Genomic DNA, 20,010 nt, shown 5'->3' with positions numbered 1-20,010 from the left:
GATAGTTCTACTTTTGCTATACTAGTATTTTGTCATGCACAAATAAGCAATTATATAGGAGAAAATTGTTTTTCTCTAAAACTTTAGCATATAAAAGGAAGCCATCTAAGACTTGCAAATTCTCAAATACTGTACACTACATCAAAACAATCTACTAAGGCCTTAACCGGGAACGTTATATGTACTCCATTCTCTGTGCCTTTCAAAGAATGATCAGTATAACTCAGGCACATACCTGCAACAGCAACATGAATTGTTTGGAGAATAACAGGAACTTTAATGAATGTAAAACCAACCCACTTAAGTTCTTGATAACTCTGGTATTCAGGGGAACTGAGGCCAATAAAACTACAACGAAGAATTTCAAAATAGAGTTCCGTGGTGTTCAGTCCCTAAGTAAAATAAATAAAATTGTTTAAAGTAATAACACATTTTTAACATTACCTATGCAAACCAAAATATTAAATATTCCATGCCTATGAATACTCTAATCGAAAAAGGAACTGATTCATCAAAGGGTTACTATTTGTCAATTATATATCAACAAAACAGTAAATGTGTCAAAATTAACTCTGACGTTCATATCTACAAAAATAAATATCAAAACTGAAAAACACTGAAAGGATAAATATTATAATAATAATATTAATAAAAACTTCAAAACCGAATTCAACATCAAAATTTAAGAGATAATGTTGTGACGTGAAGTGACTGACGACACTTCATGAAACTTTAATCCAGCTAAAAGTTACCTGGAGCCGTTGCAGCAAAAGCAACTGTTGAGCAAAGGTTGCTGCATCACGGGTTGTGTGCTGGTTTACTTCAAGCATTATTATACTGTGCATTGCATAGCACAAAGGAACACTGCAGCTATCAAATCTGTGTTTCCTACCAACACTTTCAAGGGGTTGCTGATCCCGCAACTGACTGAAAAAAACATACAGCAGCTTCGGTTACAAACTTCTAAAAAATCTGATTAAGCATCTAATGCAAGATTCTTAATTTGGGAACTGGGAATCATTTTGGGGAGTAACGCTTTTCATAATTAACGGGTTTGTAAAAAACAAAATTAAACTTCTGTGATATTTATATAAAGCAATGTTATTTGGAAGAAAACCCTCTCGTAAATCATGATATCACTGTAAACAAACAACATTTTAAATTTTTGCCATCTTACACACAAAACTATATCAACCTTTTGTCTATTTCTGTGGCACATTGTACCTCAAAACATGAATCACCATCCCTGATACAAGTATCTGTATTACATTACAGTATATGGTAATGTATTTTAAGCTTGTCATAAAATTACTTTCAAGGAATAATTAAGCAAAATTTATTAGAAAGTAGACCACATATTACGTGATTATGACCCAATATAGTTTTAAAAATAAGGAAAAGAAAATCTTGTATACAAACAATCTTAATTTTTTTCCAGGAACAAAATACATAAACATTACTTACCATAAAGTTTTGATGTAACCATCCTTATTCTCTATCACCGAGCCAGCACCAGCAAGAAGAGTCTCTACTTCAGCCATTTTTTTCAGACTCACACTCCATACACCTATAAAAATTAACAACTTTAGAAAAGCGTGCAAAAGTAAGTTTAACAGTTCTGCAATTCCAATGAGCAAACAACAAGTTCAATGAAAAATACTAGAGAGAGAGAAAATATTGTGAGTTCATGTTTTAGAGAAGGTTAAATTCAAAAAAAAAAAAAAAAACATTATCTTCATACGGTTAATACCAGTAAAGTTGGCTTAACTTGCATATGAAGTTGGTGGATACAATAAAGGACCCTGGTACCAACAGAAGTAAACAGAACAGGAGAACAATGGGATACATAAATCAGTCATAAATATATATACATATAAAAAAAGTAAAATCTTTTGACAATTACATAAAAACTCTCTCTCACTGAAAATTAACCCCAGCAAAGTAAATATTAAGTGGCTCCTGGAAGCCAAGTTAACATTATTTTATATAACCATTTTACAACTTACAATACATATGAAAAACCTTTACTTTACTGATTGACTCAGATATTATCACTCAAAGAGTATAAATTTCCTTGAAGATACCATATGAAGGTTGTGACTTAAGCTTCATAATAATTAAACAATTCAAAAGGCTTATAAAAAGAGGGCACTATAATACTGTATCTATCCTTTAACAACCGACTTTTGTTACTGCAGCAGCAACACTTACTTGGCTCTTCCCTGCGGCCTATTTCCAGCATGCACGTCAGGAACTGGCAGTCAAGTATGTCCTGGAGAACCGATACTGCAAGAGACAAATTGGTGGTGTGCTCCGGAGCCTTACGAAGATCGAGAAGCTGCTGGGTAGTCCATCCCATCACCTTATGTATATAAAGGCATCAAAATATTGTAATTAACCTGTTAAGCACCACTAAAAACGTGTGGACAACTGAAAAACTTATAACAATAAAAAAAAATTCCAGTACTATTGGGCATGTAGTATTCAGTTTATAATTATCTTCTATTTAAAAGGTTTAAAATAATTTTTTAAAAACTATCAATATAGTAAAAACACCCTAGGTGACATAGACAGATCACCATATCATTCATTCTCTTCTGTTAACCACTACCTGAATATATAAATAAGGAAACCAATAAACATCTTAATTTTAATTATGCTTGTATGTATTATCATGTCACCTTTCTTGCACAAGAATTTTGGGCAAGATTTCTTGGTTTTTATCCAAAAACTGTGGAAAATCTGTTTGTTTCACGGAAAATAACTAGAAAAATAATAAAAATGGCTTCTTTAAATAATCTACAGCGTAGTTTTTATTTTGAACTGTTAATTTCTTGCCAGGTTCTCCCGTAAAAAAAAAAAAAAAAAAAAAAAAAAAAAAAAAAAAAAAAAAGATCTCTGGAACAATCAATCACTTGGCAAAGCCAGGGCCTCATCATTGTTACTATAATTTTCATAGTGTGATGATTTTGTAGTGTCACTGTGAGTCACTTAGGTATCATTTTAAGAGCTCTCATCATGATGTAAGCACAAATACAAATATCTATACGTACAAGCTTCAAAAACACGTACATAGGTTGCCAGACAGTACCTGTATTACTTAAGAGAGATAAGTGCCAAAGAGTACCTTTAACTTATTTTGAATAGATTTCGAGATATGTGGAGGAAACAGCCAGTTCTAGTAATGTACTATCACACTTAAAATCGACTTACGTCTATGCAAGGACTAGTGGAAAGAAAACCATGGAGATGGTTAACAGGTTAATGCTAAAAGGAAGTAATATATCATGAAAGTAATAATAGAAGAATAAGAATAAGAAACAAATTCTGCAAACTTACAGCTTTGTTATGTAACAACAACCTTTCAATAACTCTTTAATTATAAAAACACTGCGCAACAAAATACTTTACAGTTTTATATGATCAATAGCAAACTTCTGATTTTTTAACTTAGCAGTAATTGAAATAGTATAAGAAATTACTTAATCCAGGTATATGTAGGCCTTTAACAACCCAACATCACTAGTATCTCATCCTTTTAAAATATCACACAGTATATAACTGAGTAACATTCAATATCATGCATGATTAATACTAACTTTTCCCCACAAACATCCTAATTTTATCACATACCTGAATAAGCCATTTCACGCCATTAACAAGAGCTGTGGCTAAAACCAAACAATCTTCAGGTTTCCCTCGACAGGAGACACTTTTCTGGAAATAAGATGTTCATAATCAACCTTACTGTGTCTTCATGAGAGAATTTAAAGGAAGTGTCATTAAAAAATAAAACAAAACAAAGTTACGCCAAACATACGATTCTGACACATATTTTTTATTTACCTTTACAGGATCATTTCCCTGTTCAGTGTAATCATTACACTTTGATTAAGGTGGACTGAAATGAAGATAATGAAAAAAGTACAGTCCAGAAAACAGCCATGTGAGAACTGTAATAAGATGTATCAGAATGAATTCCATGTGTTTTGAATGTAATATACCTACTTACAAATGTTAAAATAAAAATTTAATGGTTTTCCAGTACCTAGCTAATAATGAACATATGCTGGATGCAGACAGTGTTACAGTGGAAGGTAGATCTGGGATGATTTACAATGTATTTCAATTACATTGATGACCTAATTGATTTTGATGCTGGATTTGTGACAGGATGTCAAAAGCCTAGATACAGACTACACAAAGTGGAAGAAACTCCAAGAGCCAACTAATCCTTTTTTTACATGTGGAATGAAGTATTTGGGACTTGTGAATGTTTCAAGTATAGGCTACGATTATTAGTTAGTGAAGAAACAAACTCCAAATTTTAGTCAAGTATATCACAATAATGCATTAAATAATATCATGACCAAGAAGAAATAATTTCCCACGTAAAATATACATTGGTATATTTAATAATACAGTAATCTGTCAATTACATTCTATTCTAATGACAAAAATCTCACCATCATAGATTTCAAGAGCTCTAGTAATGACTGGACGCAGTGGGGTTTGTGAAGACCATCATAGTTACTAATACTCTCGATAACGCCTCCATATGAAACAATCTGTAAAGAAGTAATATACTTTAAGTTAAAATGGATGCCATGCCTAGGAAGAAACATAATCAATAATCATTACAGCTTCAAAGTTAAGGACAGCCAATATTGTAAAATTCAACACTAAAGGTAAAATATTTCACTTGCAAACTTTATTTCACAAACAGAATACACTACATTCCACTAAATTACAGAAGCAAAACGACACCTGTGAACTGAGGGAGTGACGTAAGTAGGACAAAATAAGACTGTTTGGAAGGGGTCCCATCAATGCCTGTTGCAGGATGTAATCAGCTAAGTGATATATGTCCCCACTGACAGCTCTTGGCAAAACCTATTGGAGAAAATCAAACACCTGTTTAAAACTGAATCAAACACAGCAAAATGGATATACGTACAGTATTGCATATTATATTCATAACACCTAAGGAAGTTACTCACTGTTTTGATATGAATACCCCATTGCAGATCAGACCATCTTTCCCTCCATGCACGAATAAGGAGGGATCTGATGGTACCAGCCTTGCTACTAGATACTGTTTCTAAAACCATCTTATCTGGAAAAAATGGTCCTGAAAATTCAAGGAATATTATTTTTGTATATCATTAACCCTGAAATATGAGTCAAGGCAAGGTGCAACATATAAAAAACAAGACAATAAAATCCATTTACTTATATTGTATATAATGCTTTCTACATAAAAGCAATTAGCCTATACTAGTACTACTTGATAAAATCCAGTGTCCAAGATATCAAATAAACACTAAATATGTTAAAACAAAACCAGCCTGACCACAAATATCTTTATTAGATAACTTAACCAGACCCTTATATCAAAATACTTAATACGTACTCACAGCCTGACTCTCAGAGTTTGTCTTTAATTTCATAATTAAAAACATATTTACTAAACTGCAATTCCATGACAATTTGGCAATTGAATTTATTATTAAAATAATGAAGTTTCTAACAAAATTTTCTCAACTCATTCGATTTTAAGTCAACATTTATACATTTGCGTAAAATGTGTTGAACTGTTAATTATAATTTGCATTCCTTGCTTACGGAAACTGGCTCATGTGGCTTATTCATCAAATACCCGTGGGTCAACGAGTGTAACGTATTCAAAGTTGTGTGCGTGTGTCTACTACCCCCATGATACTGGCTTAAAATGACAATTTGTCGAAAATTGCATTTTTCCTAACTATACAAACCTGAGGTCCTTTAACAATAGGAAGTAGCTAGCGGCAGCTGGAACGGTCGTAAGCTTCGAACAAGGGGAGAACGGTAGTTAACTGCTTGTCCGATCGTCGCGCGCCGCGCGACTGGGAGGTAAACAAATCACTTTTGCTTTTGGCCCATGCAAAATACGCAGAGTGAGGGGTGGCATGAGGAGGGACTTTATGTTAAAGGACCTCAGGTTTGTATAGTTAGGAAAAATGCAATTTTCGACAAATTGTCATTTGTTCCGATACGTAATACAAACCATCGGTCCTTTAACAATAGGAAGACTCACTTCTTGGTGGGTGGAATCTGAGTCTTTTGATGAACAGACTGGTGTTCGTCCATCCCTGGTAATGCCTCCCTGGTCGTACGAGCGAGGGAGGGATCCAAGCCTCTGTCCGATTGATCGGGGTGTGCACCGCAGGATCAATGGTCAGACCTCTGGGCCGAGTACTAAGAGAGAGGCAAGCGTATCTCTTCGTACCAGCATTGTAAGAACTTTTTCCTTTACATGAGCAAATGTAAAGTAATGGGTTTGTCTCATGTTGGCATCCACTTCTCCCCCTTGTTGGAGAAGTGGTGGATATTTACTCCTATCTCTATTTAAAGAGATAGGATGGAGCTCTGTTGAATAGCTTACCTGCATCTGACTCCTTTCCAGCAAGGTAACGACCGTATCCCTCTGCCCACAGGTAGAGGTAGAAAAAGATGGTGAAGAGAAGCCAGTCACTCTCTCATTCACGCATTCATTCTCCCAGTCATACCAGGAATCGATGCTGTTCTGCCTGCTCGGGTGCTGGGTAAGCTTACACAACGTGTTGAGCAGCCACCACAGGTCCCAAGGAAAACGTATCCAAGGACCGTGGGCAATATCCCGAAGGTAGAAGGACGTGAAGGTGGTCTGGTTGGCCCAGACACCTGCCTTCAGGACCTGCGCCACGGAGAAGTTCTTACGGAATCGCTAGAAGGAAGGGGTCCGATATCCTACTGACTTCGTTGTGGGCTCTCGGACGGAGCGTACGGATGTCGTCGCTACCATCAGCTTCGTACGCTCTCCTGATCACCTCACGTAGCCAGAAAGAAAGCGTGTTCTTGGAGACTTCTTTCTTGGTGACCCCAGTGCTAACGAAGAGGCGTCGACACTCAGGCCTGAGATGTCGAGTTCTCTTCAGATAGCGCCGTAGCGCCCTCACAGGACAAAGCAGCATCTCATCCGCATCGTTATCTGTAAAGTCCAGCAGGGAGGGGATCGTGAAAGACTCGAACCTGTCGTCAGGGATCGACGGATTCTGAGTCTTAGCTACGAAGTTCGGGACGAAATCGAGCGTCACAGATCCCCAGCCTCTGGTATGTTTAATATCATAAGAAAGGCATGTAGTTCCCCTACTCTCTTCGCCGATGCCAGGGCCAGCAAGAAGAGGGTCTTGAGGGTCAGATCCCTGTCTGACGACTCTCGGAGTGTGGCTTTTTTTTTTCTAGAACGGTGCTCGAGTCAGACTCCTAAGGACGAGAGTCACGTCCCACGCAGGGGGCCTGAGTTCCCTGGGTGGGCAAGACCTTTCGAAGCTCCTCATTAGCAAGGATATCTCGAACGAATTCGTGATGTCCAACCCCCTCAGTTTCAGGACGAGCGCCAAGGCGGCTCTGTATCCTTTGACTGTGGGGACTGAGAGGAGCTTCTCTCGGCGAAGAAACACGAGGAAATCCGCTACCTGCTGAAGAGTGGCTCTGAGAGGAGACAAACCCTGTTTCTACGACACCAACCACAGAAGACGGCCCACTTCCCCTGGTACACAGCTGCAGAGGACTGTCTGACGTGTCCAGCCATCTCTGTTGCTGCGCTACGAGAAAAGCCTCTCGTTCGCAAGAGATGGTGGATAACAGCCAGCCGTGAAGTTGAAGGGACTGGACTGCGCGGTGGTACCGTTCTACGTGTGGCTGGGCTAGAAGGTTGTGCCAGTTGGGTAGCTCTCTCGGTGCGTCTGCAAGAAGAGCCAACAGGTCCGGATACCAAACGGCTTGAGGCCGTTTGGGAGCCACCAGGATCATTCTGAGATTGGGAGTGACCAGCGCTCGACTGATCACTTTCCGAATCAGACAGAAGGGAGGAAAGGCGTAAGCGAAGAGGTTGTCCCAGGGGTGTTGGAGAGCGTCCTCTGCAGCTGCCCATGGGTCCGGCACGGCCGAGAAGAACACCTGGATCTTCCTGTTGTGCCGGGTGGCGAACAGGTCTACGACCGGTCGCCCCCACAGGTTGAAGAGCCTTTCCGCCACATCTTGGTGTAGAGACCATTCGGTCCCTATCACCTGATCCCGACGGCTGAGCTTGTCCGCTACTACATTCCTCTTGCCTGGAATGTAGCGTGCTGACAGCTCTAATCGAGTGAGCCGTGGCCCATCGTGCACCTGCACCGTCAACTGATGGAGCGGAAGAGACACTAGCCCCCCCTGCTTGTTGACATATGCCACTACTGTGGTGTTGTCGCACATCAACACCACTGAGTGTCCCACCCCCAAGCGGTCCCGAAACTCTTGGAGAGCGTTGAACGCTGCCTTGAGTTCCAGGACATTGATGTGAAGGTGCTTCTCGTGATGGTCCCACACACCTGCAGTCAGCAACTCCTCCAGGTGTGCGCCCCATCCCTCGGTCGATGCGTCTGAGAACAGAAGCATCTCCGGGGGGGGAGTGCGTATGGGCACTCCTCTTAAGAGGTTCTTGTCGTCGAGCCACCAGGCTAGGTCCTGCCTCACCTTGTCCGTGATAGCCACGGGAAAGTAAGGAGGATCCTTGGCCTGGGACCAACTCTCCCTTAGCCTCCACTGGAGAGACCGCAGGTGAAGACGCCCGTGAGGGACTAACTTCTCGAGTGACGACAGATGGCCGATCACGACTTGCCATTGCTGTGCTGCCTGTTCCTGCCGCGACAGGAACCGGCCGGCTGCCTCCCTGAATTTGCTGATACGCAAGTCTGCGGGAAAGACTTGCCCTGCTACCGTATCTATCAGCATACCCAGGTACTTCATCTTCTGCTTGGGTTCGAGATCTGACTTCTCGTAGTTTATCACGATCCCCAGATCGCGACCAAAACTTGAGGAGTCGATCTCTGTCCTGTAGCAACTGCGAGAGGGAGCTCGCCAGGACCAGCCAATCGTCGAGATACCTCAGAAGACGTATCCCGTTCGAATGGGCCCAAGCCGACACCAGAGTGAACACTCGCGTGAACACCTGTGGGGCGGTTGAGAGACCGAAACAAAGTGCCCTGAATTGGTACACCGTCCCGTCGAAGATGAAGCGGAGGTACTTTCTGGAGGACTGATGGATGGGTATTTGAAAATACGCGTCCTTCAGGTCCACCGAAAGCATGAAATCGTTCCCCCTGATCGAGTCGAGCACTGAGCGTGCCGATCTCCATCGTGAACCGCGTCGTGCGAACGAAGCGGTTCAGGGGAGAGAGGTCTATCACCGGGCGCCAGCCCCCCGATGCCTTCTCCACTAGGAAGAGGCGGCTGTAAAAGCCTGGTGACTGGTCCTCCACACGATTTCTACAGCTCGTTTCGCCAGCATGGTCTTGATCTCCTGTCGAAGAGCGTTGTCCTTTGCTGATCCCCGGACATAGGTCTGTAGATGGACCGGTTTGGAGATGAGGGGGGGCCGAGACTCGAAGGGTAGTAGATATCCTCCCGAAGGACGTCTACTATCCAGTTCTCGGCGCCGTAGCGCTGCCAAGTCGCCCAATGGCTCGAGGCACCCCCCCACTTCCGGCAGCAGGTGAGGGGGGAACGCCGTCCCTAGCGTTTCCCTCCTCGTTTCGACTTCTTCCCAACACCTCCTCGGGGAAAGGAGGCCTGGGAGGAGGGCTGGTTGCGGCCTCCTCTCGCAGAAGTCGAAACAACTGGAGTCTTCACACGGGGTTTGGACGGTGCAAACCGTCTTCGCCGCCGTGGAAGCGCTAGCCAAGCTCTTTTGGTTTGGCCGCAGTTACTCGAGGTTGCCCAGAAACCTTCGAGACTGCCTGGTGGACTAAGCGGTCACTCTCGTCAGTGCGCCGCCGTTTCCACCGCAGCGTCCACCATCTCTCCAGGAAAGAGAGCTGGGGAACTCCTAAGAGGTCCATTTCTTAGCCCGAGTGCCGCCTCACGCCCAGCCCCCTTGGTCACTCGGGTAAGGACTGCGTCCCTACGCCGAAGAACCAAGTTGGCCCACAGGTTAGCAGTCTGATGGGCGAGGTAAGAGATTGCTCTTCCTCCAGACTGGCACAGTCTCCTAAAAGAAGCGTCGTCTTCGAGAGCAGAACTCCCGGAGCCGGCCGCTACTTTGGATATTGTGAGGGACCACAAATCCAACCAGGAAAACTGCCTGGAATGCTGCCATAGCGGTAGATTCCAGGGCAAGTGCCTCCTGCTGCGAGAACCATAGGTTCTCCGACAGGAGCTGCTGCAGGGACACACCTGGAGTCAGCCTCGCTAACTCCGGGTTAACCTGTTTCGGCAGTATCGGGTCTTCTGATGGCACGTAAAAACGCCTCTGCCGCTGTAGAGGAGGAGGAAGCAGCTTAGAGGACCGTCCGGATTTCAGCGAGTCCTCCCGTCCTGAGACGAGATTCTCCACCTGATCCAGGACTGAGTCCGCAAGCTCTGATCGTGGCAACCCACCGTCATTATGGGCTCCCTCTTGGGACCCCAAAATGACTCGAGCCGGGACGTGGGCTCTGCTGGTGGTAGCGACGATCCTTCCGCGAGGTCATTATGCAGACGCATCAGCTTAATGACCTCTGCGAAGTTCCTCTGTATCTCGGGCGTCACAGCGTCCTGTGGAGTAGGACCGTCCAGTCCCTCCAACAAGAGCATATCCCTCGATACTCCTCCTTCAGAAGGAGGAACAGCGACAGACCCCTGACGGTCGCCTCCAACTACTTGCGCGTACGTCCGTCCTGGTCGGTCCTAAGACCGTGCCTGAGCCGTACGGCGTCATATGCTGGGTCACGAGCGGCGCACCTCTCGTGATCGCTCCTTGGTACCTCGCTCCTCCCGGTATAGCCCGAGGAGGTTGAAGGTACAGGAGAGGCAGACCTGACGCTCCCCCCACGCTCGCTGGCAGGACCAGCGTGCGTAGAGGGCTGCTGCCGATCGTCAACCCGCGGTGACGGTCTAGCAGTAGGCCTAGCGTCGCCGCTCGCCTGGGGCGATTGGCTCGGCTGAGAACGTCGAGACCGCTCTCTAACGTCAGGCGAGCTGCCGCTGGTCACCGTCTCCGCACCCGGTCCCATCGGGAGCGGCGGACGGGTTGACCTGCCTAGGCTCCCTTTTCGCGCGAGACCGGCCAGCGTCCTCTCGGCGCGTCAAACCGCTGGTACCAGCCGTGGCTGGTACCGGCGGCCGTGGGGACTCCTTCCTCGCCTCAACCCGTGGCCGGTCAGCGACCGTCACGTCAGCCCGAGCAGCCGGTTGGTCGCTGCGAGAGCGTCCACTGGCCTGGCGAGAGTCGTGTGCACGACTCTCGCCAGTCTTCTGCCCCGTGCCGCTGTCTTGACGGCGAGCTAGCTCGGACGTCGAAACTTTGGCTGGACGGTCCTCTTTAGAAGAGCGTCCACATCGGTGCTTCTCGCGAACCGAGAAGCGGCCGAGACGGAACCTGGTTTAGCGGCAGAACCACTAGCACCAGGTGAGGACACACCAGCCGAGGCTGATGCACCTCTGGTCCCCGTCGACTTCTTCTTTGCAGAAGAAGCGACGGGCCCTGCACCCGAAGGAACAGGAGGACCAGCAGAAGAGCTCCCCAGCTCGCCTGAGCGAGCCGGGCCCTTAGAAGCTCCCGAAGGAGTCTTCTTAGGGGGGGAGGAGGCAACCTTCTTCTTCTTCGGCTGTTTGGCCTTAGAAGTCGAAGGGGAAGGAGAGGCAGCCGACGACGAAGAAGACGATGAAGACGACGACGACACCTTCTTCCTCTTCCTCTTCTTCTTCGCCAGGCTCCGCAGGACAGACGTCAGGTCTTCCATCCAGGAGGGAGCCGGGGCAGTTGCCGAAGCAACAGGGCCCGACTGCACCTGTCCGGAAGGACCTGAGACTGTTACAGCAACACCAGCAGCGGGAACGACAGGAACAGGTCCGGGAACAGCAGGAACAGCAGGAACATCTGAAATGGAATGTGTACCTGAAAAGGAAAGAGTCGCTGGAGCGGCCACAGGTACGGCAGGCACGGCAGGTACCACGGGAGAGCCAGGCGTCCTGTCGACAGTCACCGTCATCCGTGGCACTGGCGGCAGGTCCAGGGGGGTACTCTTTGGGCAGCGGAAGTCCGGGGTCGGCAAAGGAAAAAATCCAGGTGGTGGTGGCATCGTCCTCTTTGGAACGGCGGCAATTGGTTTTTGTACTGCCACCGTGGGTGTCACCGACATTATATGTGGCGTATATACAAGATGTGTGGCATTCTCATACGCAGGTGTAGTTAATGTGGTAGTCGTGGTGGTCACCGCACCATGAGTGACCACGGCCGACCCCGCCAACCGCTGTAGCAACCCCTGGATGCTGGGCACTCCCTGCAGTCCCAGCGACTCCCACACCTGTCCCAAGTCATCCTTCGCTGATGGCACACCTGCGGAAGCAACAGTCGGGTTAATGGGAGGGGCTTCCCCGCGCCTGGGGGGCGAAATATCCCCCCCAGAGCGGACAGAAGACCCCGAATACAGCTGTACATCCGGGTAGCGGACGCCCTCCTCCACACTCGACGGATCGAGAGAGGAAAAGGACTCCGCTACCCCCCCCCGCAGGGGAAGGCGCAAACCGTGGGGGCTGGCCGGGAGGCAGGAAAGAGGACGAAGTGTCCGTCACCAAAGGAGTCACTGGACTTTCCGATGACTTCTTGGCCGGCCTAAGTCTCTTCCTGCCCTCGTACAGCACCCACTGCCGCCCTCGGACCAGTTCATACAAACCACACATGGTTCGTTGCGGGAGCACTCTCGCCCTCGACAACGAGTACAAACCTCGTGGGGGTCCACCTCAACAAATGACCTGAACCCCCCACATTTACGTCCCTCCAGCCCGGGACACACTCTACGGGCGACTGGAGGGCGCGGTGATATCTCCATTTCCTCTAATTCACTCATTGCAATTCAATTGAACTAGAGAAAGAGTACTTACAATCACTCCTGATATACAGAAAGAGAAAACAAATACTCAAGTTTGAAGCAAACGACAAGCGGGCAGAGCGATGGCGAACACGTCCTTCCCACACACGGCCGAAAGCAAAAGTGATTTGTTTACCTCCCAGTCGCGCGGCGCGCGACGATCGGACAAGCAGTTAACTACCGTTCTCCCCTTGTTCGAAGCTTACGACCGTTCCAGCTGCCGCTAGCTACTTCCTATTGTTAAAGGACCGATGGTTTGTATTACGTATCGGAACAACTGAGATGTGACAGGAAGTTTTAGTACATTTGCTATTCTGAAGTGCTCATGGGAGACTTTTGTTTTTGTTATAAAATAATTACCTACCATTTTCAAACAATTAAAACTTCATAAATTCTTACACTAAAGGACCTGGATGTCTTCTGATTTCTTCCAACTTTCACGACAGTTTAATTCAGTTTAGCAATGGCTCTTTGTGTATAAGAATAAAAAATGGAAACCTATAATATGTATTTGATATTATAGAATATGAAACAATTCTAAGGTAACCCTTCAGCTACTAAATGCACCTCTTCTAAAAAATAAACCTTAGCTGAAAGTTATCTACTAAGATTAGGAAAAGGAGGAGCAACATGTTTATCATCTGGCTGTGTATACCTCCCAACCGCTACGTACAGAACAGTGTAATGCTGAGGGGGAGCAGGTGGCAGCCCCATGTCAGACAGGTCCCAGTGTGGAAGGTTAGGTTGAGATGAACTTATGCATACCACTTGATTTAAGTTACTCTAGGCCCTGTGAGGCTCAGACACCCTAAAATAGGCTAGATTACAATGCATTTCTGTATTTTAATGGAACTAGCACCATACATTAGGTTAAGTTAAAATGCATCCCTGCAACTTTCATTGCTATGGTAAAATGACAATTTGTCCAAAATTGCATTTTTCCTAACTATACAAACCTGAGGTCCTTTTACAATAGGAAGGTACTAGCGGCAGCTGGATAGGTCGTAAGCTTTCGAACAAGGGGTTCGGTAGTTAACTGCTTGTCCGACAGGCGCGCTCAGCGCGCGACTGGGAGGTAAACAAATCACTTTTGCTTTTGGCCCAAGCAAAAACTGCAGAGTGAGGGTGGCATGAGGTGGGGCTATGTGTAAAAGGACTCAAGGTTTTGTATAGTTAGGAAAAATGCAATTTTGGACAAATTGTCATTTGTTCCGACACGGCATACAAACCTTCGGTCCTTTTACAATAGGAAGACTCACTTTCTTGTGGGAGGAATCTGAGTCTTTTGTGAACAGACTGGTGTTCGCCCAACCTTGGAAGCCTCCCTGGTCGTAAGAGCGAGGGAGGGATCCAAGCCTCTGTCCGATTGATCGGGGTGTGCACCTCCCACGCAAGGATCAATGGTCATGGGAACCTCTGGACCGAGTAACTAAGAAGGAGAGGGCAAAGCCGTTATCTCTTCGTACCAGCAATGTAAGAACTTGTTCCTGTACAGGAGCAAATATAAAGTCATGGGTTTGACTCTTGTAGGCATCCACTTCCTCCCCTTGTAGAAGGAATGGTGGATATTCTGCTCCTATCCCTAGTGAAAGGGATAGGATGGGGCTCTGTCATATAGCTCACCTGCATCTCGTCCTCATCCAGCGTAGTGACGACCGTGGCCCTCTGCCCACAGGTAGAGGAGTAGGAAAAGACGGGAAGAGGGAGCCAGTCACTCACTCATTCACACATCCATCCACACAGTCACACCAGGACTCGATGCTGTTTCAGCCTGCGAGGGTCTGGGTTAGCTACACAACTTGTTGAGCAGCCACCAGGGTCCCAAGGAAAAGGTATCCAAGGACCTGTGGGCAATATTCCCGAAGGTAGAAGGACGTAAAGGTAGTCTGGTTAGACCAGACCCCTGCCTTCAGGACCTGCGCCACGGAGAAGTTCTTACAAAACGCCAACGAGGGGCCAATACTTCTGACTTCGTGAGCTCTCGGACGGGACGTACGGATGTCGTCACTACCATCAGCCTCATACGCCCTCCTGATGACCTCACGCAGCCAGAATGAAAGAGTGTTCTTGGATACTTCTTTCTTGGTTACCCCGGTGCTAACGAAGAGGCGTCGACACTCAGGCCTGAGGTGTCGAGTTTTCTTCAGATAGCGCCGTAGCGCCCTCACAGGACAAAGCAGCATCTCATCCGCATCATTATCGGTGAAGTCCAATAGGGAGGGAATCGTGAATGACTCGAACCTGTCGTCAGGGATCGACGGTTTCTGAGTCTTCGCAACGAAGTTCGGGACGAAATCGAGCGTCACAGATCCCCATCCCCTGGAGTGTCGTACATCATAGGAAAGACCATGAAGTTCCCCTACTCTCTTCGCCGATGCCAGGGCCAGCAAGAAGAGGGTCTTGAGGGTCAGATCCCTGTCTGACGACTCTCGGAGTGGCTCGAACAAGGCGTTCGAGTCAAACTCCTAAGGACGAGAGTCACATCCCACGCCAGGGGGCCTGAGTTCCCTGGGTGGGCAAGACCTTTCGAAGCTCCTCATAAGCAAGGAGATCTCGAACGAGTTCGAGATGTCCAATCCCCTCAGTTTCAGGACGAGCGCCAAGGCGGCTCTGTATCCTTTGACTGTGGGGACTGAGAGGAGCTTCTCTCGCGAAGAAAAAACGAGGAAATCCGCTACCTGCTGAAGAGTGGCTCTGAGAGGAGATAGACCCCGTCTACGACACCAACCACAGAAGACGGCCCACTTCCCCTGGTACACAGCTGCGAGGAACTGACGGACGTTTTCCAGCCATCTCTGTTGCTGCGCTACGAGAAAAGCCTCTCGTTCGCAAGAGATGGTGGATAACAGCCAGCCGTGAAGACGTAGGGACTGGACTGCTTCGGTGGTACCGCTCGACGTGTGGCTGGGCGAGAAGGTTGTGCCAAGGGGGAATCTCTCTCGGTTCTCCTGCGAGAAGAGCCAGCAGGTCCGGATACCAAATGGCCTGTGGCCATTTGGGAGCCACCAGGATCATCCTGAGATTCGGGGTGACCAGTGCTCGACTGATCACCTTGCGAATCAGGCTGAACGGGGGAAAGGCATAGACGAAGAGGTGTCCCACGGGTGTTGAAGAGCGTCCTCTGCAGCTGCCCATGGGTCCGGCACGGCCGAGAAGAACACCTGGAGCTTCCTGTTGTGCCGGGTGGCGAACAGATCCACGACTGGTCGCCCCCACAGGTCGAAGAGCCTTTCCGCCACGTCCTGGTGTAGAGACCATTTGGTCCCTATCACCTGATCCCGACGGCTGAGCGTGTCTGCTACTACATTCCTCTTCCCTGGAATGTAGCGTGCCGACAGCTCTATTGAGTGTGCCTCGGCCCACTCGTGCACCTGCCGAGTCAACTGGTACAACATGAGAGACACTAGGCCCCCTGTTTGTTGACGTAGGCCACCACCGTGGTGTTGTCGCACATCAACACCACTGAGTGTCCCATCAAGCAGTCCTGGAACTCTTGGAGAGCGAGAAACGCTGCCTTGAGTTCCAGTACATTGATGTGAAGGTGCTTGTCGTTCTCGTCCCACACTCCTGAAGTCAGCAACTCCTCCAGGTGTGCGCCCCATCCCTCGGTCGATGCGTCTGAGAACAGCTGCATGTCCGGGGGGGGGGGAGTGCGCAGAGGCACTCCCTCTTAAGAGGTTCCTGTCGTCCAGCCACCAGGCTAGGTCCTGCCTCACCTCCGGTGTCAGTGGACACTGGAAGCTTGGGGGATCCGTCGCCTGTGACCAACTCCTTTAGTCTCCACTGAAGAGACCGCAGGTGAAGACGCCCATGAGGGACTAACTTCTCGAGTGACGACAGGTGTCCGATCACGACTTGCCATCGCTGAGCTACCTGTTTTTCCTGCCGAGACAGGAACTGGTTGGCTGCCTCCCTGAATCTGCTGATCCGCGAGTCTGCGGGGAAGACTCGCCCTGCTACGTGTCGATCAGCATACCCAGGTACTTCATTCCTCTGCTTGGGCTCGAGATCGGACTTTTCGAAGTTCACAACGATCCCCAGATCGCGACAGAACTCGAGCAGTCGATCCCTGTCCTGTAGCAACTGCGAGCGGGAGCTCGCCAGGACTAACCAATCGTCGAGATACCTCATCAGACGTATCCCGTGCGAATGGGCCCAAGCAGACACCAGAGTGAACACTCGCGTGAACACCTGTGGGGCGGTTGAGAGACCGAAGCAAAGTGCCCTGAACTGGTACACCGTCCCGTCGAGGATGAAGCGGAGGTACTTTCTGGAGGACTGATGAATGGGTATTTGGAAATACGCATCCTTCAAGTCCACTGAAAGCATGAAATCGTTCTCCCTGATGGAGTCGAGCACTGAGCGTGCCGTCTCCATCGTGAACCGGGTCTGGCGAACAAACCGGTTCAGAGGAGAGAGATCTATCACCAGGCGCCAGCCTCCCGTAGACTTTTCCACCAGGAAGAGTCGACTGTAAAAGCCCGGTGACTGATCCGTGACGATTTCTACAGCTCTCTTGCTCAGCATGGTCTTGATCTCCTGTCTCAATGCTACGTCCTTCGATGACCCTGGAACGTACGACTGCTGTTGGACCGGGTTGGAGGTGAGGGGTGGCCGAGATTCGAAGGGTAATAGATATCCCTCCCGAAGGACATCTACAATCCAGGTCTCGGCGCCGTAGCGCTGCCAAGTTGCCCAATGGCTGGCCAGGCACCCCCCACTTCCGGCAGCAGGTGAGGGGGAACGCCGTCCCTAGCGTTTCCCTCCTTTCTTCGACTTCTTCCCAGAGCCTCCACGGGAGGAGGAGGGCTGGGAGGAGGGCTGGTTACGGCTCCCCTTGGTAGAAGTCGAAGAAGACAGAGTCTTTCCCCGGGGCTTCGACGCAGCTACCGTCTTGGCCACCGAGAGGAAGCGCTAGCCGAGCTCTTAGACTTGGCCGCAGTCCGAGGCTGCCCAGAAGCCTTCGAGACTGCCTGGTGAACCAGACGGTCACTGTCGTCAGTGCGCCGTCTGTCCACCGCAGCGTCCACCATCTCTCCTGGGAAGAGAGACGTGGAACTCCGTAAAGGTCCGTTGCGAAGTCCCAACGCCGCTTCACGCCACCCGGACCGCCCTGGAAACCCGAGTAAGGACAGCGTCCCTTCGTCAGAGAACCAGGTTGGCCCACAGGTTCACCGTCTGGTGGGCAAGGAAGGAGATGGCTCTTCCTCCAGACTGGCAAAGTCTCCTAAAGGCCGAGTCATCTTCGGGAGAAATTCCCCCGGAGTTGGCTGCGACCTTAGATACTGTGAGGACCACAGATCTAGCCAGGAGACGGCCTGGAAAGCTGCCATGGCGGTAGATTCCAGGCCGAGTGCCTCTTGCCTGCGAGAACCATAGGTTCTCGGACAGGAAGCTGCTGCAGAGACACACCCGGAGTCAGCCTGGCTAACTCCGGGTTCACCTGTTTGGGCGGCATTGGGTCTTCAGATGGCACGTAAAAACGCCGCTGTCGCAGCAGAGGAGGTGGAAGCAGCTTGCTCGACCTGCCAGACTTGAGCGAACCGTCTTGTCCGGAGACAAGCGATTCAACCTGGTCCAGCACTGAGTCTGCAAGCTCGGAACGCGGCAAACCCACCGTCGGTCTGGGTTCCCTCTTTGGGCCCCAGAACGACTCGAGCCGGGACGTGGGCTCGGATGGTGGGAGCGGCGATCCTTCCGCGAGGTCGTTGTGCTGACGAATCAGCGCAATAACCTCGGCAAAGTTCCTCTGGATCTCAGGAGTGACTGCGTCCTGCGGAGTCGGACCATCCAGTCCCTCAAACAGGAGCATCTCCCGAGACCCTCCTCCCTCGAGAGGGGAGGAACAGCGACAGACCCCTCTCGGTCTCCTCCAACCACTTGTGCGTACGACCTGGCTGGTCCGAGAACCGTGCCTGGTACGTACGACGACGTGGTGGGATCCTGAGGGGCGCACCCCTCACGATCACTGCTCAATACCTCGCCCCTCCCGGTGTAACCCAGAGGAGGTTGAAGGTATGGGAGAGGCAGACCTGACGCTCCCTCCTCGCGATCGCTGGCAGAACCAGTGGGCTTGGAAGACTGCAGGCGATCGCCAACCCGAGGTGGCGATCGAGCTGCAGACCTAGTCGAGCTGTCTCGCTGTGGAGAACGGCTGGACCGAGAACAGCGGCCCCGGTCTCGTGTGTCAGAGGAGCTGGTGCTGGTCGCCGTACCCGATCGCTCTCTGTGAGAGTGACGGTCAGGCGACCGGCGAGCTCCACTGTCACGGTGAGACCGGTGCGTATCCTCACGGTGCGTCAGTTCGCTGGTACCAGCCGTGGCTGGTGCCGGCGAACGGGGGGACCTCTTCCCAGCCTCAGCCCGTGGCCGGTCATGGACCGTCACGTCCGCCCGGGTAGCCAGCTGCTCGCCGCGAGAGCGAGAGCTGGTCGGTGAGAGTCGCGTGAGCGGCTGTCACCAGTCTTCCGCTCCGTGCCGTGAACCTGACGCTGAGCGGACTCAGAGGTCTGGTTCTTGGCTGCACGGTCGCTGTTAGGCGACCGTACACTCGGTACCTCTCGCGAACGAGAGGCCGAGACGGACCCTGCTGCCGTGGCCGAACCACTAACAGCAGGTGAGGAAGTGCCGGTGTTAGCCGGCACTCCTCTGGTCCCCGTAGTCTTCTTCCTTGCGGAAGAAGAGACGGGTCCTGCTCCCGAAGGAGCAGGGTGACCAGCGGGAAGAAACCCCCCGTCTCACCAGAGCGAGACGGGCCCTTAGAAGTTCCCGAAGGAGACTTCTTGGGGGGGGGAGGCGACCTTCTTCTTCTTCGGCGGGGGAGCCCATTAGAAGAAGGGTAAGAGGCGGCAGACGACGACGACGACGAAGAAGACGATGAAGACGACGACGACACCTTCCTCCTCTTCTTCTTCTTCGTCAACCTCCTCAGGACCGACGTCAGATCTGTCATCCAGAGCGGAGCCGGGGCTGCTGTTGCCGAAGCAACAGGGCCCGGACGCACCTGTCCGAACAGATCAGCATCGGGAGCAGCGGCGCCAGGAACAGGAACAACGTCAGCAGGTGCAGGCATCACAGGAACAGCAGTAGAGACGGCAGGAGC

The 20,010-nt window shown here is 49.4% G+C and overlaps 1 protein-coding gene across 5 annotated transcripts in view; it reads right to left on the bottom strand.

The window, feature by feature from the left end:
- Window positions 1-20,010, bottom strand: part of LOC135210268 (mediator of RNA polymerase II transcription subunit 24-like) — an 88,002-nt gene that overhangs the window by 34,486 nt on the left and 33,506 nt on the right. For 3 of the 5 annotated variants that reach the window (XM_064243136.1, XM_064243140.1, XM_064243137.1), the window contains exons 2-9: window positions 5,001-5,131; window positions 4,768-4,893; window positions 4,467-4,568; window positions 3,634-3,717; window positions 2,212-2,362; window positions 1,465-1,567; window positions 753-927; window positions 236-392 (exon numbers count right to left, since the gene is read on the bottom strand). In XM_064243136.1, coding sequence (XP_064099206.1) covers window positions 236-392; window positions 753-927; window positions 1,465-1,567; window positions 2,212-2,362; window positions 3,634-3,717; window positions 4,467-4,568; window positions 4,768-4,893; window positions 5,001-5,111 — 1,009 coding nt within the window. In that variant the 5' untranslated portion in view covers window positions 5,112-5,131. The remainder of the gene's footprint in view (window positions 1-235; window positions 393-752; window positions 928-1,464; window positions 1,568-2,211; window positions 2,363-3,633; window positions 3,718-4,466; window positions 4,569-4,767; window positions 4,894-5,000; window positions 5,132-20,010) is intronic. The other 2 variants (XM_064243138.1, XM_064243139.1) reach the window with 1 other exon arrangement.

This window comes from Macrobrachium nipponense, chromosome 39 (genome assembly GCF_015104395.2).
Source record: "Macrobrachium nipponense isolate FS-2020 chromosome 39, ASM1510439v2, whole genome shotgun sequence".
Classification (NCBI taxonomy): domain Eukaryota; kingdom Metazoa; phylum Arthropoda; class Malacostraca; order Decapoda; family Palaemonidae; genus Macrobrachium; species Macrobrachium nipponense.
The sequence above is the reverse complement of the archived record's forward strand: the minus strand, read 5'-3'. Positions and strand labels throughout refer to the sequence as shown.